The sequence below is a fragment of the Mustelus asterias genome, chromosome 15 (assembly GCF_964213995.1).
Source record: "Mustelus asterias chromosome 15, sMusAst1.hap1.1, whole genome shotgun sequence".
In the NCBI taxonomy this organism is placed as follows: domain Eukaryota; kingdom Metazoa; phylum Chordata; class Chondrichthyes; order Carcharhiniformes; family Triakidae; genus Mustelus; species Mustelus asterias.
In genome coordinates, this window is record NC_135815.1 from 85,012,054 (window position 1) to 85,031,265 (window position 19,212).

Below are 19,212 nucleotides of genomic sequence, written 5' to 3' on the forward strand. Positions count from 1 at the left end.
ATTTGTTTCAAAGCAGTTGAAGACCCTAATCATAGGAAAGTTATAGCACAGAAAGATGTCACTAGGCCCATCATGTATGTGCCAGCTGAAAAGCAAGCCACCCAGCTTAACCCCACTTTCTGGCACTTGGTCAATAGCCTTGTACGTTACAGCACTTGAGGTGTATATCCAGACATCTTTTCAATAACTTGGTATATGATGCTATATCTGGGTCTTAGCAGTTGACTCCCAAACAAGAGCGCCCTTAGTCTTTGTCTTTTTTCTCTATGCTCAAATTTCTCTATGGCCTCACCCCATCCTATCTTTGTTCCACCATCAATTCTGCTGTCTTGTGCATCCTAATTTTAATTGCCCTGTTATTGTTGACCATGTCTTCAACCATCTGGGCCCTAGATTCTACCTCCCTCATCTCCTTTACATATGTTAAGACCTATATCTTTGGCTAAGTTTTTGGTCACCTGCCCTAATATCTCTTGATGTAGCTCATTGTCAAATTTTGTCTACTAATGTTTTGGTGATGTACCTTTGAAATATTTTCCTCCGTTAAAGGTGCTATATAAATGTCAATTGTCGTGGTCAGTTGAGGAAGAATCTAATGATCAGCGGGATCAAAGAGTCAGGGAAGAAATAGAAAATTTATGTTTTCTAATATGAAGTTCACGTAATTTTAATGGACAGATAGTTTGAATGGCTGAACTATTTGATAAATGTTACAATAAAATAGACTAGTATAAGGTTGCACTTCCTTAGATTTAATTTTGTATGTGCCTGATGGGGAGATGGGCAAGTTCCTGAAAAATTTATAAAACCTTGTTGAATGCCGAAATTTGATGCAGAAATATGTGAAGCCAATTGTGGATTGGTATTTGTAACAGTTTTCTGATGCATCCAACCTTGCAGAAGTGGAGCATTATCGCATCTCAGTAACTGTTTTAGACTTGGTTGCTTGGCTTTATATTTGACCTTTCGTTGTGGAAGTGGCTCCAGTGCTTTGCACCCAATCAGAGACCAAGATTGGATTTTATTTTAATAACTACATCAACAACAACTCACATTTATATAACACATTTAATGTAGCAAGAACATTTCATAGGAATGTAATCAGTCAGAAAATAAACACAGAGCCACATAAGGAGATAACTAAATGTTTCATCAAAATGTTTTAATGAGCACCTTGAAGGAGGAGAAAGAGGCAAGGAAGATTTAGGGAATGAAGGGACCTTGGGCATTGACACATCTACGACTGGAGGGGCAAAGAAAATCAGGGATGCACAAGTGACTAATGGTTTGTGTCTCCTATTTCTCACCTACATCCTCACTGACATTTTCTGAAACCATAAAATCATTTTTTTAAATGTTTACTGATATGCTCACCACCACCTCTCCTGACTCCTCCACTGTTGCACAAAAATTACATTGCTTATCTGTCACCCAGGACTGGGTGAACAGAAACCTCCTCTAGTTAAATATTGAGAAGGCCAAGCCATTGCCTTTGCTCACCGCCACAAACTTAATTCCGGAATTGCCGACTTCTATCTCTCTCTGGCAGCCATCTGAGGCTGAACCAGACTATATGCAACATTAGTGCCGAAAGAAACTTCCAGCTACAAATCCAAACCATCGCTTAGACTTTATTTTTCCATTTCAGTAACTTCACCAGTCTCTCAGCTCATGTGCCGCAGATAAGCCCAGCCATACCTATTACTTCAAAACTTGACTCTTCTAATTCACTTCTGGCCCTCTCCCACATTCATTCCTGCACTCCGCATGCCTGAGGCCATTCAAATATGTGCTACCCATGTCCTTACTCGCATCAAGTTCCATTCACTCCAGTGCTTGTTGCCCTACATTAGCCAGGTTAAGCAGCACTTTGATTTTTTTTAAAAATCATCCTCGTTTTCAAATCTATCCACAACTTTTCCTCTTTCCGATCTCTGTGATCTCCTGCATCCCCAAAATTCTCTCAAGAGATCTCTGCTCTTCTAATTTTGACATCTTGACCATCCCTGATTTTAATTACTGCAGCATTAGTGGCTGTGCCTTCAGTTGCCTAGGCCCTATACGTCAGAATTATTTTTTCCATTCCATTCATCTACCTCTTTTTCCTTCTTTAAAGATGATCCTTAAAACCCATCTCCTGGACCAAGCTTTTGGCCATCTCCCCTAGTATCACCTTATGTGGCTCAATGTCAACTTTGTTATGCAAAGCTCCTTGAAGCACCTTGTTAAATCTCTTGCATTTAATCATAAAGGTATCCCCTCTTCTAGATTCCTCGATCACTAGGAAACATCTGTTTTTATCTACTTTGCCCATCCTGAACCTTCATATTTTGTTAAACACTTTCTGTTTGTTTTTAAACAGTCTCAAATTTCAATGAAAGTTCTTTGTGCTAAGTTACAAACCAATATTAGGTTAACCTCAACTGTTGCATTTATCAGGTAATTTTGCAAGTCTGGGCACTCAATACAATGTTGCTAATGGTGGACGCAGAAAGCGGTGCATATATTGCATGTTCTTTATTAGAAATTTGTGTAGATGTTATAACATTGATTATATAATCAAAACGTAATTTGTATCAATTGTGGCTCCGTTGGTAGCACTATCACCTCCCATTCAGTAGGCTGTGAGGTCAAATTCTACTCCAAAGACATGAGCACAATATCTACTCTACCACTGCAGTGTAGTACTAAATGATTGCTGCACTGTTGGAGGTGTCTAACTTCAGATGAGATATTAACTGTGGCCCATCTGCCCTCTCCAGTGAAGACAAAGAATGCTATGGCATTATTGAGGAATACACAGTAAGGAGTCTAACAACACCAGGTTAAAGTCCAACAGGTTTATTTGGTAGCAAACACCACTAGCTTTCACTTGCTACCAAATAAACCTGTTTGCTACCACATTAGTTTGTTTGCTTGCTACCAAATAAACCTGTTGGACTTTAACCTGGTGTTGTTAGACTCCTTACTGTGTTTACCCCAGTCCAACGCCGGCATCTCCACATCGTTATTGAGGAAGAGCAGGGGAGAGTCCTGGGCAACATTTATATCTCAACAACATCACAAAAACCATTATTTGATCATTACCACATTGCTTTTTGTGGAGGTTTGATGAGCGTAACTTGGCCACCGCTGTTCCTACGTTATACCTGTAATGGCACTTCCAGATTATTTAATTGGCTGGAAAGAGTTTTGGGATGTCCAACGGTCATGAAAGGTGCTTTATAAATGCAAGTTATTCATTCTTCTAAACACAGCAGTTGATGTAACATGATATTGCATAAGACCAGTCAAGAGTCAGAACAATGTTCAGTTAAAGTTGGTTTAGGGGCTGAGGATAGTTGCATTCTTGCTATTATTAGTTACAGTTAAATAGGAAATGTTAGAGCAATTTGGAAAGTGGAAAAATAAGGTTGGGTGGAACATTAGAATTGAAAATTTCCTTTAGAGGATAAAAGACAAAAGCAGCAGTGTGCTGGAGCTATCCAAACCTTACTTAACATTGTCACCCAATGGCTTCAACTTGCAACTGCATGTAGATGCAACCCAGTGAAATTAATATGATTACAGTCACAAGCCGTTGTAACAGGCAAAGCAGAACATAAGTGCACAAGTATACTATGCGGGCAATTGTAGTTTCGTCGTAGTCAGTCCTTCAAACCAAGGATGACGTCTTCCAGGCTTCATGATTTCTGTGTGACTTAGCAAACCAAACCACACAGAGTGGACAAGAATTGCCCTGAGGATAGTGGTTTCTTGAGCAAGAAACTCTCTCTCCTTCTGCTTTTTTGCCTCTGCAGAAGAGTTTATGTGGTCAGTTTCTGACTATGTTGCAACTTGTTGGATTAGACAGCAGCAAGGTTTGTAGCAAGCTCCTTAAATGCACCAATGTCAGTTTGTCATTGAACACTTTTCATATCTCAGCAGCTACCTTTCTCAAAAGATCACCACCAAAGAGGAGATCCAGGTCAGCATCTGCTGTGCCAGCACAGCCTTCTGAAAATTGCACAACTAGATCTTCAGCAAGAAATCTCCAAAAGAGGACAGAGGCTTTAGTGTTGTTGTCCCCACACTATGACAATGAGACTTTGGTCACTGGCCAAAGGAACTGCCAGGCACTGGAGAATTTCCACCAGCGGTGTCTCCACAGGATTCTCAATGTCAAGTGGGAAGACAGCATCCTCACCACAGCTTCCTGCATCGCAATGATGATCATGGAAAATCCACTCCACTTATCGGGACAGTGAACTTGCATGTCAAATAATTGACCTCTGAAGCAGATCCTTTTTGTGCAACTTAAGGATAATATCTTGAGGATCTCAAGGAGGATAGAGAAAACACACTCTGGGCATCATTGTAGTGTAGTAATTATACCGCTGGACTAGTCCAGCAAATATAAGTTAAAATTTCCACCAGAACATTTCGAGATATTCTGCTCAGGTTTTAACTACCTGGAAATAAGAAGCCGTTATCATTGTCAATAAAACTAGCCAGGAAGTTTCCATTGAAAACCAAAATGGTTTACGAATGTCTTTCATTAGGAAACATGAAGTCCTTATCCAGTCTGGCCTGTGAGAGAGTCTAGTCCCACACAAACATGGTTGTTTCTTAACTGCCTTTGGAAATCAATTTTCCATTGGTTCAGTGAGAAGGTCCCACCTCATACTGACCCGCATCTCCAGAATAGATTTTAAAAAGGTGTAAAATCTTTTTTCAGTGCCACTGCAGGTACCATAGTCAGTTACAACATGAGTAACAAGAATGACCAATTTATATAGCACTTTAATATAGTAAAACACCCCAAAACATTTTACAGGTGTGTTATAAAACAATGACACTGAGGCCCATAAGATGATACTAGGTCATATTACCAAAAGCTTGATCAAAAAAACAGATTTGAAGAGTATGTTAAAGGAGGAAAACCAGGTTGAGAGATGGGGAAGTATTGGGAGGGAATTCCAGAGCTTAGTGCCAAGGCAACTGAAAATGCCACCAGCAATGATGGCAGGATTAAAATTAGGGTGTTGAAGAGCCAGCATTAAATAAGTGCAGATGTCTTGGAGAGTTGTGAAATGAAGGAGCTAAGGGATGGACTTTTGATTAAGTCCATGGTGAGAAGGCCCAGGGAAGGCCTTCCCACCCCTGTCAATTGAGAGCCTTAAATGGGCAGTTAATGCAGGTTTCATCTGCAACTGCTTGTATTAGCACAGAAGGGGAGCATGACAAGCAAACCCAGGGATCCCTTGTTCAAAAGCACACTGTGGGGTGTTGGGGGCAGGGACGCTGAAAATGACCCATCTTGCCCTGGTGTTGAACCCCTTCCTCCCCATCCCCCATGAGCCCAACTCGTGATCCCACTTCTTGCTGTCACTTACCTGTGGCTTGGGATCCAGCAATGATAAGAGGCCTTGGATTGGTGTAGTACTGGCAGCAGCCACCGCCTCTCATTTAACATCAGCGGGGTTCTTAACAAAATGAAAACTCGCACTATGCTTTCAGATAATGTCGACAAGAGGCAGTACTCAGATTAGAAATAGAAAAGGGCCAAAGATTGATCCTCAGGGAACTCAAGAGGTAACACTGTGGGGGCATTAAGAGAAGCCATTACGAGTGACACTCTGGGTACATCTAAATAGTTCAGAATAGAACCAGGTGGGAGAGTCTCACTTAGCTGGACAACATCGGAGAGATATTGGAGGAGGATGGTGTTGTCAACTGTGAAGAGGGTGCCAACAGGTTAAGGAGGACAGAAAGAGAATGCTTACTTTTGTCACAGTCACATAGGATGTCATTTACCACTTTGATCAGAACAGAACTGTTATGGCATTGTGTTGGGACTGAAACCAGATTGGAGGGATTCAAACATGGATTTCTGAGAAGCATGGGTACAGATTTGGGAGACTTTGGCGAGGAATGGAAGGTTGGTGATGGACTGGTAGTTTGCAGGGATAGTGGGGTCAAGGTTTGTTTTTGTTGAGAAAAGGGGTGATAATGGCAGAGAGGAGCAACACCTGAAGACAGAAGGTTAACATGGGGAAGTTGGGTGGTCAGCAGTTGAGTGGGAATAAGGTCAAGGGAGTAAGAGGTAGATATCATGATGAAGTGAGCTTGCAGAAGGCATGAGGAACGATAGAGGAGAAATCAGAGAAAGATGTGAGATCAGGGCTAAATCAGGGGAAGGTTCAGAGGATGTTTGGTGGAGGGAGGGAGGGAGGGAGGCAAATGTAACATGGTTGTAGACATAATTACAGACAAAATCATAGCAAGTGATTATAGGCTAAAATAAACTTTGATAATACAGATTTTAAATTATAATTTAATCAAAAATTATGTAAATGATTGATTGAATCCCGACACAAAATACTTGAGCAGTTGCTGTATTTTGCAATCCAGGTCAAACTGCTGCTTGGAACCAGATTCAATCCACAGCTTTGGGTGTTTGTTATAACCTAAAGCTCCTTTGGCATTTAGAATAAGCACTGTCAATCAGCTGGGAGTTTGGCTGTGTCATTTCTCATCCATCAGCCTTTCTGAGAATCAAATAAAGAGAGCAGCATGAGTCATGATTAAGGAAACTGCATGAACCCACTTACTTTGACTATCCTGTTTCCTGCTTGACTTATTAGTGTGGTTTGCGCTGCTGTTGAGGTATTATACAAAGTTTTTTCATAAGATTCCTTATTAAAAGGCTATTTGATTAGTGAAACTCCTTAACTGTACTCTTTATAGCAGTGTATCTAGGTATTAGTGATGATGAGTCATTGTGAAAGCAAAATGCAGCCAGAGAAATAAGGCAACATGAATTACACAGTGTTAGGTTCCATACACAATTCTTCAGATAATTAAGCAATCTATGTCCACATGCAACAAGACCTATGGAACGCCCAGGCTTCAGCTGATGAATTTCAAGTATGATCTTTTCCTACACCCTAGCTGTGACTGTAACACTACATTCTGCACTCTCTTGTTTCCTTCTCTATGAACAGTATGCTTTGTATAGCGCGCAAGAAACAGTACTTTTCACTGTACAATACATGTGACAATAATAAATCAAATCAAATCAAATCAAAGTAACATTCATGCCACACAAGTATCAGGCATTGACTATCTGCAACATGAGAGAGTCTAACCATCTCTCCTTGACATTCAGTAGCAAAATCATCACCGCCTCCCTCACCATCACCGTCCTGAAGGTCACCTTTGACCAGAAACCTAACTGAACTCATTACATATACACTATGGCTCCGAGAGTAGGTCATGATAACTCACCTCCTGAAGCCTCAAAGCTTTTCAGTGATCTGCAAGACACAAGTCAGGACGTGTTGGAATATTCTCCCCTTGTATGGAGGAGTGAAGCTCCAACAACATTTGCTATGATCTCCATGGAGACAGTTAACTTTTTAAGATAAATTAGAATCCCAGTTATTAACTGAAAGAACTACACCACAAAAAATTTGCATTTTACACAAGAAAAAACTTAAATTTAAACAAAGCAAGCACTACTAAATTGACACTATACTTTGCAATTACTTAAGTTTTAAACACCATTCTACCTTTTAATTCCACCCAATTTTTCTTTTATACATTACAGGATCTTGAGGGTTCATTGATTTCTCAAACCAAAATATGCCACAGCTCTTTGGAATTCAATTTGATTTCTCCTCAGTGTTCCAGCTATTCTCCAAGATACAAGATTTCATGGCAATCCTCCCACTAACATTTGGCTCAACAACCCTCCAACTTTCCTTTAAGACCTCACATTATGGACTCCACTTCAAGCATAGGCTTCATGCCTTCTTAGTGATTCCAAAAATCTGAAAATACTCTTGGTTTCTCATAACTCTCCACTATGGTTCCAGTGCTTAAAAGCCCCAACTTCCAAGTACCAGCTGCAACTTCTACTCTAGGTTGCTGTAGATTTCTTCCACCAGCTCCAAGATAGGCAAATCTTCCAACCTCTTTTCCCCTCATGAACTCGATCTTCAAACTGAGCACAAGCTCCTACCTGAATTCCATGCCGTGACCAATAAAGTTAGTATTTTCTCTGCTTAAAGTGCAGGTCTGGCTAACATTTATCTATTTTGCTCCACCTCCCAATGTGCTGTAAAATACATACGAACAAAGCTGCAGCTGTCTGTGATATTCCTGGGTTCATAAGAAAGCCTGCAACTTGATCCAAATATGGCATCCCTTATCCCCTTCTGCATGACAACAGGAAACAACTTAGCCTGGTCTTCTCGTAGGCATGTGAGTTACCTATCTCTGACCACATGAGGCTTTCATCTTGGAACCAAAGGGGTTAGTTTCACCAAACCTATTTACAATCTTGATACTGCTAACATCTTTATAGGTTTCAGGAAACTTAAAATGTTTGGATTGTGGACATAATCAAAGCTATTGTTGTTTTCCTTTCTGCACTCATTGGTCTGGAATCATTTGATTCCATAGTGAGTTTTTACCTGGAACTGGCCGTTAGCCTGTCACCAGAAGCTTACAGCTTGAGGAGCGGCTCTCCACATCAAGCACATCTGACCAGGAATCTCTCCCATTTTTACCACAAGCCATTGGTGTATTAGTAGGATTATGCAGGTTGATGCTCAACCTGTTAGCCACATTATGAATGCACCTTTCTTGGCCATCAAGTCCAGGGGTGGCACTCAAATTCAGACCTTCTGGCTCAGAGCTACCCACTGCACCACTAGCCACAGCTGTGATTGTCCTCAGATATCTGTCAACCCCCTTTCAGTCACAGAATTTGAGTCTTCCCTTTGATGCTTACTATTATCACTCAGCTTTTATAGTCAGGTAGACTCCAGCACAGGTTACATGAGCCCTCTTATTTACCCTTTATATACAGTCCAAAATTAAAAAATTCTTACAGATCAAAAGATAAGGTGCTGAGACATAATAATCATGTAAACTTTACCATGGTCACATATTTAAGGAGCTAAAAACCAGTCAGGACAAAGCAATCCTCTTGATTAGCACTGATCCGCCACCTGAAACATTTATTTTTGCAGCACAATGTGGCATCTACAGGATGCACTGCAGCAACTTGCCTCGGTCCCTTTGAAAGCACCTTCTAATCCATGACCTCCAGTGCCTAGAAGAACACAGGCAGCAAATGCATGGAAACACCACCACCTGCAAGTTCCCCTTCAAGCCACGCACCATTCTAACTTGGACTTATTTCAACAGCTCTACATTATCATTGGTCAAAGTCTTGGAACTCCCTCTCTAATCTTCACTTCACAGACTCCAGCAGTTCACCACCATCTACACAAGGGCGGTTAGGGCTGGGCAATAAACGCTGGCCTTGCCAATGAAGCTCACATACCATGAATGACAAGACATGACCCATTTTTGTTTCCCTAGCTGTCGTATGGTAAACTTAAAGCTCCAGTCTTTAAATATTACTGAATGGGTGAGTGGATGAATGGGTAGGTAGGTGGGTGACTGGTTGGTCAGCTAGGGGGATAGTTGCCTTGTAGGTTTGTCACATCAGGTTGGGAGGAGCTGGGCTGTTGGAGAGAGTCAGGGCTGATTGGAGGATAGTCAGGTTGTTAGGGGTAATTGGGGTATAGTCGGGTTAGGTCGGATAGCTGGGTAGTCAAGTCGGGTCGGAGGTGGCAGTTGAGTGCTTGGAGGGTCGTCGGATCAGCTTGGGCGGAGTCAGTCGATGTGGGGTAGATAGGGTAAGAAGTTTAACAACACCAGGTTAAAGTCCAACAGGTTTATTTGGTAGCAAAAGCCACACAAGCTTTCGGAGCTCTAAGCCCCTTCTTCAGGTGAGTGGCTCACTCACTCACCTGAAGAAGGGGCTTAGAGCTCCGAAAGCTTGTGTGGCTTTTGCTACCAAATAAACCTGTTGGACTTTAACCTGGTGTTGTTAAACTTCTTACTGTGTTTACCCCAGTCCAACGCCGGCATCTCCACATCATGGGTAGATAGGGTGCCAGACATGGATGATTGAGTGGTCTGTTGCGTAGTTACCCAGGTAAGTGGGTTTTAATCTGCCTAACATTTCCTGGGTCACTCTTCAGGTAAACACTGTGGAACTGACCATAATCTCCAACTCTAGAACAGGGACCCCAGACAATCCCCACCTAGGCCTGCACATTAGGACTTCCACAGGTTCCTAATCCGTGTCTTCAGTTGGAAGTCCAGCCTCCAGCAATCCGGAGACCAGAAGATTTGGCTCACGGTATTTTATTTTTTGCTTCGTTTGATTCTTATTCAGTAAAAAAAATCTTCTGATCTAAACTGTGGAATCTTGTGGCTTCATTCTTTCAGTGTATAACTGGGATTTCAGATATATATTTTTAAATGAGTTATTGCCCTCTACCAAGATTATAACAATATGTTAACCCAGTTAGATGGGGTAGATAGAGAGAAAATGTTTCCTTTGGTAGGGAAATCAGGAGTGAAGCAATTAACCTAAACTTTGAACCAGACCATTCAGGAGTGAAATCGGGAACCACGTTTTCTCACAATAAAAATGCTGGAAATCTGGAATTCTGTTCCTTGAAAGGCTGTGAATTCTGGAACAATTGTATCTTTCAAGATTGTTTAATTTATTTATTAGTGTCACTAGTAGGCTTACACTAACACTGCAATGAAGTAACTGTGAAAATCCCCAAGTTGCCACATTCCGGCGCCTGAGGGAGTACACTGGGTACACTGAGGGAAAATTTAGCATGGCCAATGCACCTAACCAGTACGTCTTTCGGACTGTAGAAGGAAACCGGAGCACCTGGAGAAAACCCACGCAGACATGGGGAAAATGTGCAGACTCCGCACAGATAGTGACCCGAGCCGGGAATCGAATCGAGGTCCCTGGCGCTGTGAGGCAGCAGTGCTAACCATTGTGCCGCCATGCAATAGATTTTTGATTTGTAAGAGTATTGTGATATTAAGAATATTATAATATTATGTCATTTTATTATGTGGAGCACATGTGCGTAAATGGGGCTGAGTGTGATTTCACTGAATGGTGGAACAGGCTCAATGGATTGAATGGCCTGATCCTGCCTGTGATATTTGTGTTGTCTATGTACAACTTTAAAGTTTGCATTTGATTGTAGCAATAGGTCAAATGACTGATACTTCTAGAACATAGAACAGTACAGCACAGAACAGGCCCTTCGGCCCACGATGTTGTGCCGAGCTTTATCTGAAACCAAGATCAAGCTATCCCACTCCCTATCATCCTGGTGTGCTCCATGTGCCTATCCAATAACCGCTTCAATGTTCCTAAAGTGTCTGACTCCACTATCACTGCAGGCAGTCCATTCCACACCCCAACCACTCTCTGCGTAAAGAACCTACCTCTGATATCCTTCCTGTATCTCCCACCACAAACCCTATAGTTATGCCCCCTTGTAATAGCTCCATCCACCCGAGGAAATAGTCTTTGAACGTTCACTCTATCTATCCCCTTCATCATTTTATAAACCTCTATTAAGTCTCCCCTCAGCCTCCTCCGCTCCAGAGAGAACAGCCCTAGCTCCCTCAACCTTTCCTCATAAGACCTACCCTCCAAACCAGGCAGCATCCTGGTAAATCTCCTCTGCACTCTTTCCAGCGCTTCCACATCCTTCTTATAGTGAGGTGACCAGAACTGCACACAATATTCCAAATGTGGTCTCACCAAGGTCCTGTACAGTTGCAGCATAACCCCACGGCTCTTAAACTCCAACTCCCTGTTAATAAAAGCTAACACACTATAGGCCTTCTTCACAGCTCTATCCACTTGAGTGGCAACCTTTAGAGATCTGTGGATATGAACCCCAAGATCTCTCTGTTCCTCCACAGTCTTCAGAACCCTACCTTTGACCCTGTAATCCACATTTAAATTAGTCCTACCAAAATGAATCACCTCACATTTATCAGGGTTAAACTCCATTTGCCATTTTTCAGCCCAGCTTTGCATCCTATCTATGTCTCTTTGCAGCCTACAACAGCCCTCCACCTCATCCACTACTCCACCAATCTTGGTGTCATCAGCAAATTTACTGATCCACCCTTCAGCCCCCCCCTCTAAGTCATTAATAAAAATCACAAAGAGCAGAGGACCAAGCACTGATCCCTGCGGCACTCCGCTAGCAACCTGCCTCCAATCCGAAAATTTTCCATCCACCACCACCCTCTGTCTTCGATCAGACAGCCAGTTACCTATCCAATCGGCCAACTTTCCCTCTATCCCACACCTCCTCAGTTCCATCATAAGCCGACCATGGGGGACCTTATCAAACGCCTTACTAAAATCCATGTATATGACATCAACTGCTCTACCTTCATCAACACACTTAGTTACTTCCTCAAAAAATTCTATCAAATTTGTGAGGCACGACTTGCCCTTCACGAATCCGTGCTGACTATCCCGGATTAATCCGCATCTTTCTAAATGGTCGTAAATCCCATCTCTAAGGACCTTTTCCATCAATTTACCAACCACCGAAGTAAGACTAACCGGTCTATAATTACCAGGGTCATTTCCATTCTCTTTCTTAAACAGAGGAACAACATTCGCCATTCTCCAGTCCTCTGGCACCATCCCCGTGGATGGAAATAACTTTCTTAAGGTATAGTCTGAAGAGAGAGATTGACAGCAGTCCTCCCTCCAGCTCCAGAATAACTTGCTGACCATGGGCTGAATAATGCAGGAAGGTGGGGGAGTTGTTGGGCGGGAGGGAGAGTGGTGGGGGGGCGCGGGGGGGGGGGGGGGGTGGGGGGGCGGTGTGACAGAAAACTTGCACCCACTCCTACCCCCGGAATCAGAGTTGGCTTGGAACAGGCATGCTCGAAGCCAACCCACCCTGGAGTCATACTGCACTATGGGCCAGCTAAACAAGGGCCAGTGTGGGACTTCATCCCCTCAATGGAGATGAAGTGCCATCCTCTGGAACTGCCAATAATTCAGGTTGGCCAGCAGCTCTATCAGTCCCGCCAGCGCCAGTGTCAGTGGCTGCTACCTAGGCTGCAGGAGAAGAAGGAAGAAAGCCCATGGAACCCCAGAGCAGGTAGGTCCAGGTTATTGGGCAGAGAGGTTCTGGTAGGTTAAGGGATGCGCTTAAGATTACGGTGGGAAGGAAGGAAGAGGATGTTCGACCTGAGGGAAGCCATCCTGTAATCAGCAATGGGCAGTCCTGAAGTGCAACCCCCCCCTTTCTTCCCACCCTTTGAAAAACGTTTTAAACCTGCTGCCCATGTAAGATGTTTTATGGTATGGACAGCGTATTTTCAGAGTCAATTGGCTTAATAACAAGCCTATTTAACTCTTGATTATATATTTAAGTACGGTGAGCGGGCTGCCAATTTATGGGGATAAATTTGGGAATAGACGGGAATGTGGTGGGCACCCACCTTATTTTACGTGTCCCCGCCCCCCCCCCCCCCCCCCCCTCCCAACCCAAAACACACTTGGCGGGGCCCGTGAAACACAGCCTCTTAAATGCAGGTCAAAAAATGGTTAGTTTAAGAGTCCAGAGAACGATGAGGGATGTACATACTTTCTGAGCAAAATCTTCAGACCTGATTGAAGGTTTCCTTATTCCACAAGACTATTCATACAGGAGTAATGAATAAGAGCCTTTCACTTCAGTTTTGTAAAAAAATCAGGAAATCGAGAAATCAAAAAGTTGACTTCAGTAAAATTGGCCATGAAGGCATCAGATTGTCATAAAAATTCGACTGGTTTATTCATGTCTTTTAGGGAAGGATGTCTGCCAATCTTACCCAGTTTGGGCTTTGTGTTACTCCAGTTGCAGACTCAATTGATTACTTCTAACCTGCCCTCTGGTGTAGCCTAGCAAAGCACGCAGTTGTGCCAATGGTTCGAGAAGAAGCCTCATCACCACCTGTTCAGGGCAACATAATGGACATTAAATAATGGCCTTGCCAGTGACATCCGCTTCTGGAGAGTGTTTTTATTAAAAGACAATGGGAGGGAGAGTTAATCGCAGACTGTTCTCTTGCATCACGATGGCTGGTTCACAGCAGCAGCAGTTGAAGACTGACCCCTGTCTTTGCATGTAATGGAATAAATGGCAGGAATTAAAAACAAAAGGAATGTGGTCAAACGATGAATCCTCTTTATGCAGAGTAGTTATTAATAATTTGTAGTGTCTGTCAGGTTGAATATCTCAATTAGATTTGTAGTCTAGGTGCCTGGTCCTATTAATTAAAGTAATTACTGGTGTCGATCAGTGCACGGTAGGACTGTGCTGCAATATGTTGCGTCAAATTGCATGGGTTTGTTTAACTCGTCTGTTTACTAGTTTTCCAGCTGACTGTAAGTCTTCCTCTCTCCTCCCAGGGATGCTGGCGCAAGATCACAGTGGATGACACTATGCCCTTCGACAAAAATGATAAACTGCTGCTTCCATCTACAGCCTGTCACGGGGAACTCTGGCCAATGTTGCTGTCAAAAGCTCTCATAAAGCTTGCAAGCATTGAGTATGTTAAAAGCATTTCTCTAAAGACATTGTCAACTAATAACAATGTTTAAGATCCAGGCCAGACACTCCAAGCTGTTTTATAAAGTTCATCTAAACCCTAATTTTTTACATTTGAATTTAGCACTGGTGAGCATAAAATGTTTCACTCCAGGTATGATTCCAGTGACCCACTAAAAAGCTTTTATCAAACAAAGTTTATTTAAGAACACAGTTAAAATATAATAAAAAGAATTAGCATAACTTTTACCAATTACAAAATTCAAACATGATACAGTATAAACCTTAACAGCTAGATATCAATGTTGTTCCAAGTCAAACTCCATCCCATTGACTACACCCCTTTCCAGACTTAGTACAAAAAGCAAGTATGCTCACATGATGCTGGGTTTTCAGCTTTTTAACACCTGCTGTGAATTGGTCCTTTGAATGTTGGAACAAATCTCCGGGACTTCCCATTCCTGGAACTTTCCAAAAAGCCTCTGGAGAGAGAGAGAGACAGACAGACAGAGAAACACTGCCCTCCTCCACCAGCTTCTGACAGCAACTAAACCAAAACTAAAAACTTGGACTTTTCTGTGGAAAAAAAACTGTCCCCAGGCATGACCTGACCTGTCAATCATCTCCAAATCAAACTCCACTCAGCAATCCCCAAAGAATCATAAATCCTCAGGACACTGCATTAGTCCAGATTAAAAATAAACATGATGTCCATTATATTGCTTCAGTAACAATTAGAGGACAATTTTGGCTGCAGACAACGGTGCCGACAACTTCTAGGGCCTGCTAGAAACATCCTGCAAAGGAACATGATTAAAGTACATCTCTTAAAAGCACAGTATCATCACAACAAGTTCAGCTTTTTAATCCTTAAAACTTCTGTGCACTAACTTTTGCAAAAAAGTCAACCCGCTCCCCCCCCCCCCCCCCCCCCCCCGCCCCCCTCCGCCCACCTCCAATTTTGTGTTGAAGTGAAATCCGCAGTGTATTATGGGTGCACGGTGATTAGCACCCGGGACCCAGTTCATTCCTGGCTTGGATCGTTGGATACGTCTCCCTGTGGCTGTGTGGGTTTCCTCCGGGTGCCCCGGTTTCCTCCCACAGTCCAAAAGACGTGCAAGTTAGGTGCATTGGCCACACTAAATTCTCCCTCAATGTACCCGAACAGGCGCTAGAGTGTGGCGACTAGGGGTTTTTCACAGTAACTTCATTGCAGTGTTAATGTAAGCCTACTTGTGACACTAATCAATAAACTTTAATTCTGTGATCATTAGAGACTGGATTTTCTGATCTATGGAACCCAGTTTGAATCAAGAATCATTGAGTAATAAGGAAGCCACTCAGCCCATCCTGCCTGCATTGGCTCGAGAGAGAGAGAGAGAGAGAGCTATCCAATTAGGCTCATTTTCATCCTCCTTCCCTATAGCCTTGCAAATATTTTCCTTTGTCAAGTATTTATCCAATTTCCTTTTGGAAATTTCTATTCAGTCTGCATCCACTAACTTTTCAGGCAGTGTATTCCAGTCTGTACCAGCATACTGCGTAAAAAAAAACCTTCTGCATCTCTGGTTGTTTTTGCAATAACGTTACATCTGTGACTCCTGCCAGTAGAAACGTTTATTCCATCATAAACTCTCCTCATCTGAAACGTTAAATCTCCTCTTAATGATGAAAGTAATATGTACTTCAGTGTGTCTAAGGTAGAAATGTGTGTTGATTCATATTTTAATCTAATTTTCAGTCAACATGATCCTTTTAATGTACCATCCACCACTTCCCTGTTACCTGTTGAATTTGTCTGTCTATTTTTGGTACAGCATGTTTTTTTTTAAAGTTTATTTATTAGTCACAAGTAAGGCTTACATTAACACTGCAACGAACAAAGTAAATTATAGCACAGGAACAGGCCCTTCAGCCCTCCAAGCCAGCACCGACCTTGCTGATCGACTGAACTAAAACCCCCGACCCTTCCGGGGACCATATCCCTCTATTCCCCTCCTATTCATGTATTTGTCAAGACGCCCCTTAAAAGTCATATTGTATCCGCTTCCACTACCTCCCCCGGCAGCGAGTTCCAGGCACCCACCACCCTCTGTGTAAAAAATCTGCCTCATACATCTCCTTTAAACCTTGCCCTTCGCACCTTAAACCTGTGCCCCTAGTAATTGACTCTTCCACCCTGGGAAAAAGCTTCTGACTCTCCACTCTGTCCATGCCTCTCATAATCTTGTAGACTTCTATCAGGTCGCCCCCCAACCTCCGTCATTCCAGTGAGAACAAACCAAGTTATTCCAACCCCTCCTCATAGCTTATGCCCTCCAAAACAGGCAATATCCTGGTAAATCTTTTCTGTACCCTCTCCAAAGCCTCCACATCCTCTGGTAGTGTGGTGGCCAGAATTGAACACGATATTCCAAATGCGGCCTAACCAAGGTTCTATAAAGCTGCAACATGACTTGACAATTTTTAAACTCAATGCCCCGGTCGATGAAGGCAAGCATGCCGTATGCTTTCTTGACTACCTTCTTCACCTGCATTGCCACTTTCAGTGACCTGTGTACCTGTACACCCAGATCCCTTTGCCTATCAATATTCTTAAGGGTTCTGCCATTTACTGTATATTTCCTATTTGGATTAGACCTTCCAAAATGCATTACCTCACATTTGTCCGGATTAAACTCCACCTGCCACCTCTCCGCCCAAGTCTCCAACTGATCTATATCCTGCTGTATCCTCTGATGGTCCTCATTGCTATCTGCAAATCCACCAACCTTTGTGTCGTCCGCAAACTTACTAATCAGTCCGGTTACATTTTCCTCCAAATCATTTATATATATTACAAACAGATGAAGTAAATTAAGTTACTGTGAAATTCCCCTAGTCACCACAGTCTGGCACCTGTTTGGGTCAATGCACCTAACCAGCACGTCTTTCAGAATGTGGGAGGAAACTGGAGCACCCGGAGGAAACCCACGCAGACATGGGGAGAACGTACAAACTCCACACAGAGACCCAAGCCGGGAATCGAACTCGGGTCCCTGGCGCTGTGAAGCAGCAGTGCTAACCACTGTGCTACCATGCCACCCGTACTGTGTTTGTTACATATTTACACGATTTTAACTTGACTTCTTCGTCCATGTCTGAATTTTTCAATGCAAGTTACACTGCAATTCAGCCTTCGAGCTGCAGATGTATTGCTTGAATAAATTGCCATATATTTAAAAATGTTCTCTATTGTCAGGAGAATGATCCCAGCCTCTCTTGGACTCACAACACAACTGAAGCCCCTATTCCCTGTTAACATTTTAGTAAGCCTCTTCTGCCCCCTCTCCAAGACCTGGATAGGTTATACTTAAATGTAGTGCCCAGAATTGAATTTCTAGGCCAACTAAGACAGGATGTTTTTTTCTGTGTTTATTCATGGAATGTGGGTGTCACTGGCTCGGCCAGCATTCATTGCCCATCCCTAATTGCCCTTGAGAAGGTGCTGGTGGGCTGCCTACCTGAATCGCGATGTGGAGATGCCAGCGTTGGACTGGGGTAAACACAGTAAGAAGTCTCACAACACCAGGTTAAAGTCCAACAGGTTTATTTGGTAGCAAACGCCACTAGCTTTCGGAGCGCTGCTCCTTCGTCAGGTGAGTGGGAGATCTGTTCACAAACAGCAAACAGGGCATATAAAGACACAAACTCAATTTACAGAATAATGATTGGAATGCGAGTCTTTACAGCTAATCAAGTCTTCAAGGTACAGACAATGCGAGTGGAGAGCGTATTAAGCACAGGTTAAAGAGATGTGTATTGTCTCCAGACAGGACAGTTAGTGAGACTTTGCAAGTCCAGGCAAGTCGTGGGGGTTACAGATAGTGTGACATGAACCCAAGATCCCGGTTGAGGCCGTCCTCATGTGCGCAGAACGTGGCTATCAGTCTCTGCTCAGCAACTCTGTGCTGTCGTGTGTCGTGAAGGCCGCCTTGGAGAACGCTTATCCGAAGATCAGAGGCCTCTGATCTTTGGGTAAGCGTTCTCCAAGGTGGCCTTCACAACACACGACAGCGCAGAGTCGCTGAGCAGAGACTGATAGCCAAGTTCCGCACACATGAGGATGGCCTCAACCAGGATCTTGGGTTCATGTCACACTATCTGTAACCCCCACGACTTGCCTGGACTTGCAAAATCTCACTAACTGTCCTGTCTGGTGACAATACACATCTCTTTAACTTGTGCTTAATACTCTCTCCACTCACATTGTCTGTATCTTTAAGACTTGATTAGCTGTAAAGACTCGCATTCCAATCATTATTCTGTAAATTGAGTTTGTGTCTTTATATGCCCTGTTTGCTGTTTGTGAACAGATCTCCCACTTACCTGACGAAGGAGCAGCGTTCCGAAAGCTAGTGGCGTTTGCTACCAAATAAACCTGTTGGACTTTAGCCTGGTGTTGTGAGACTTCTTACTGTACTTGAATCGCTGCATTCCATGTGATGTAGGTACACTCACAGTACTGATAAGAAGGGAGGTCCAAGATTTTGACCCAGTAATACTGAAGGAAGAACAATATAGTCAGGTCGGATTCAAACCCGGGTCCCCACAGCATTATCCTGAGTATCCTGACAATAACATTGTGCCACCACCTCCCCCAGTAACATTGCCACGTTATATTACAGCTTTGTTCCAAACAATGCAATTATCAATATCAGTTTGGAACAAAATTACGACCAGAAGCACCCATCCAAGTACTGCCAAGCCATTTGTA

The 19,212-nt window shown here is 43.0% G+C and overlaps 1 protein-coding gene across 1 annotated transcript in view; it reads left to right on the top strand.

Moving 5' to 3' along the window:
- Positions 1 to 19,212, top strand: part of adgb (androglobin) — a 287,462-nt gene that overhangs the window by 55,337 nt on the left and 212,913 nt on the right. The window contains exon 6 of the mRNA XM_078230490.1: positions 14,318 to 14,457. Coding sequence (XP_078086616.1) covers positions 14,318 to 14,457 — 140 coding nt within the window. The remainder of the gene's footprint in view (positions 1 to 14,317; positions 14,458 to 19,212) is intronic.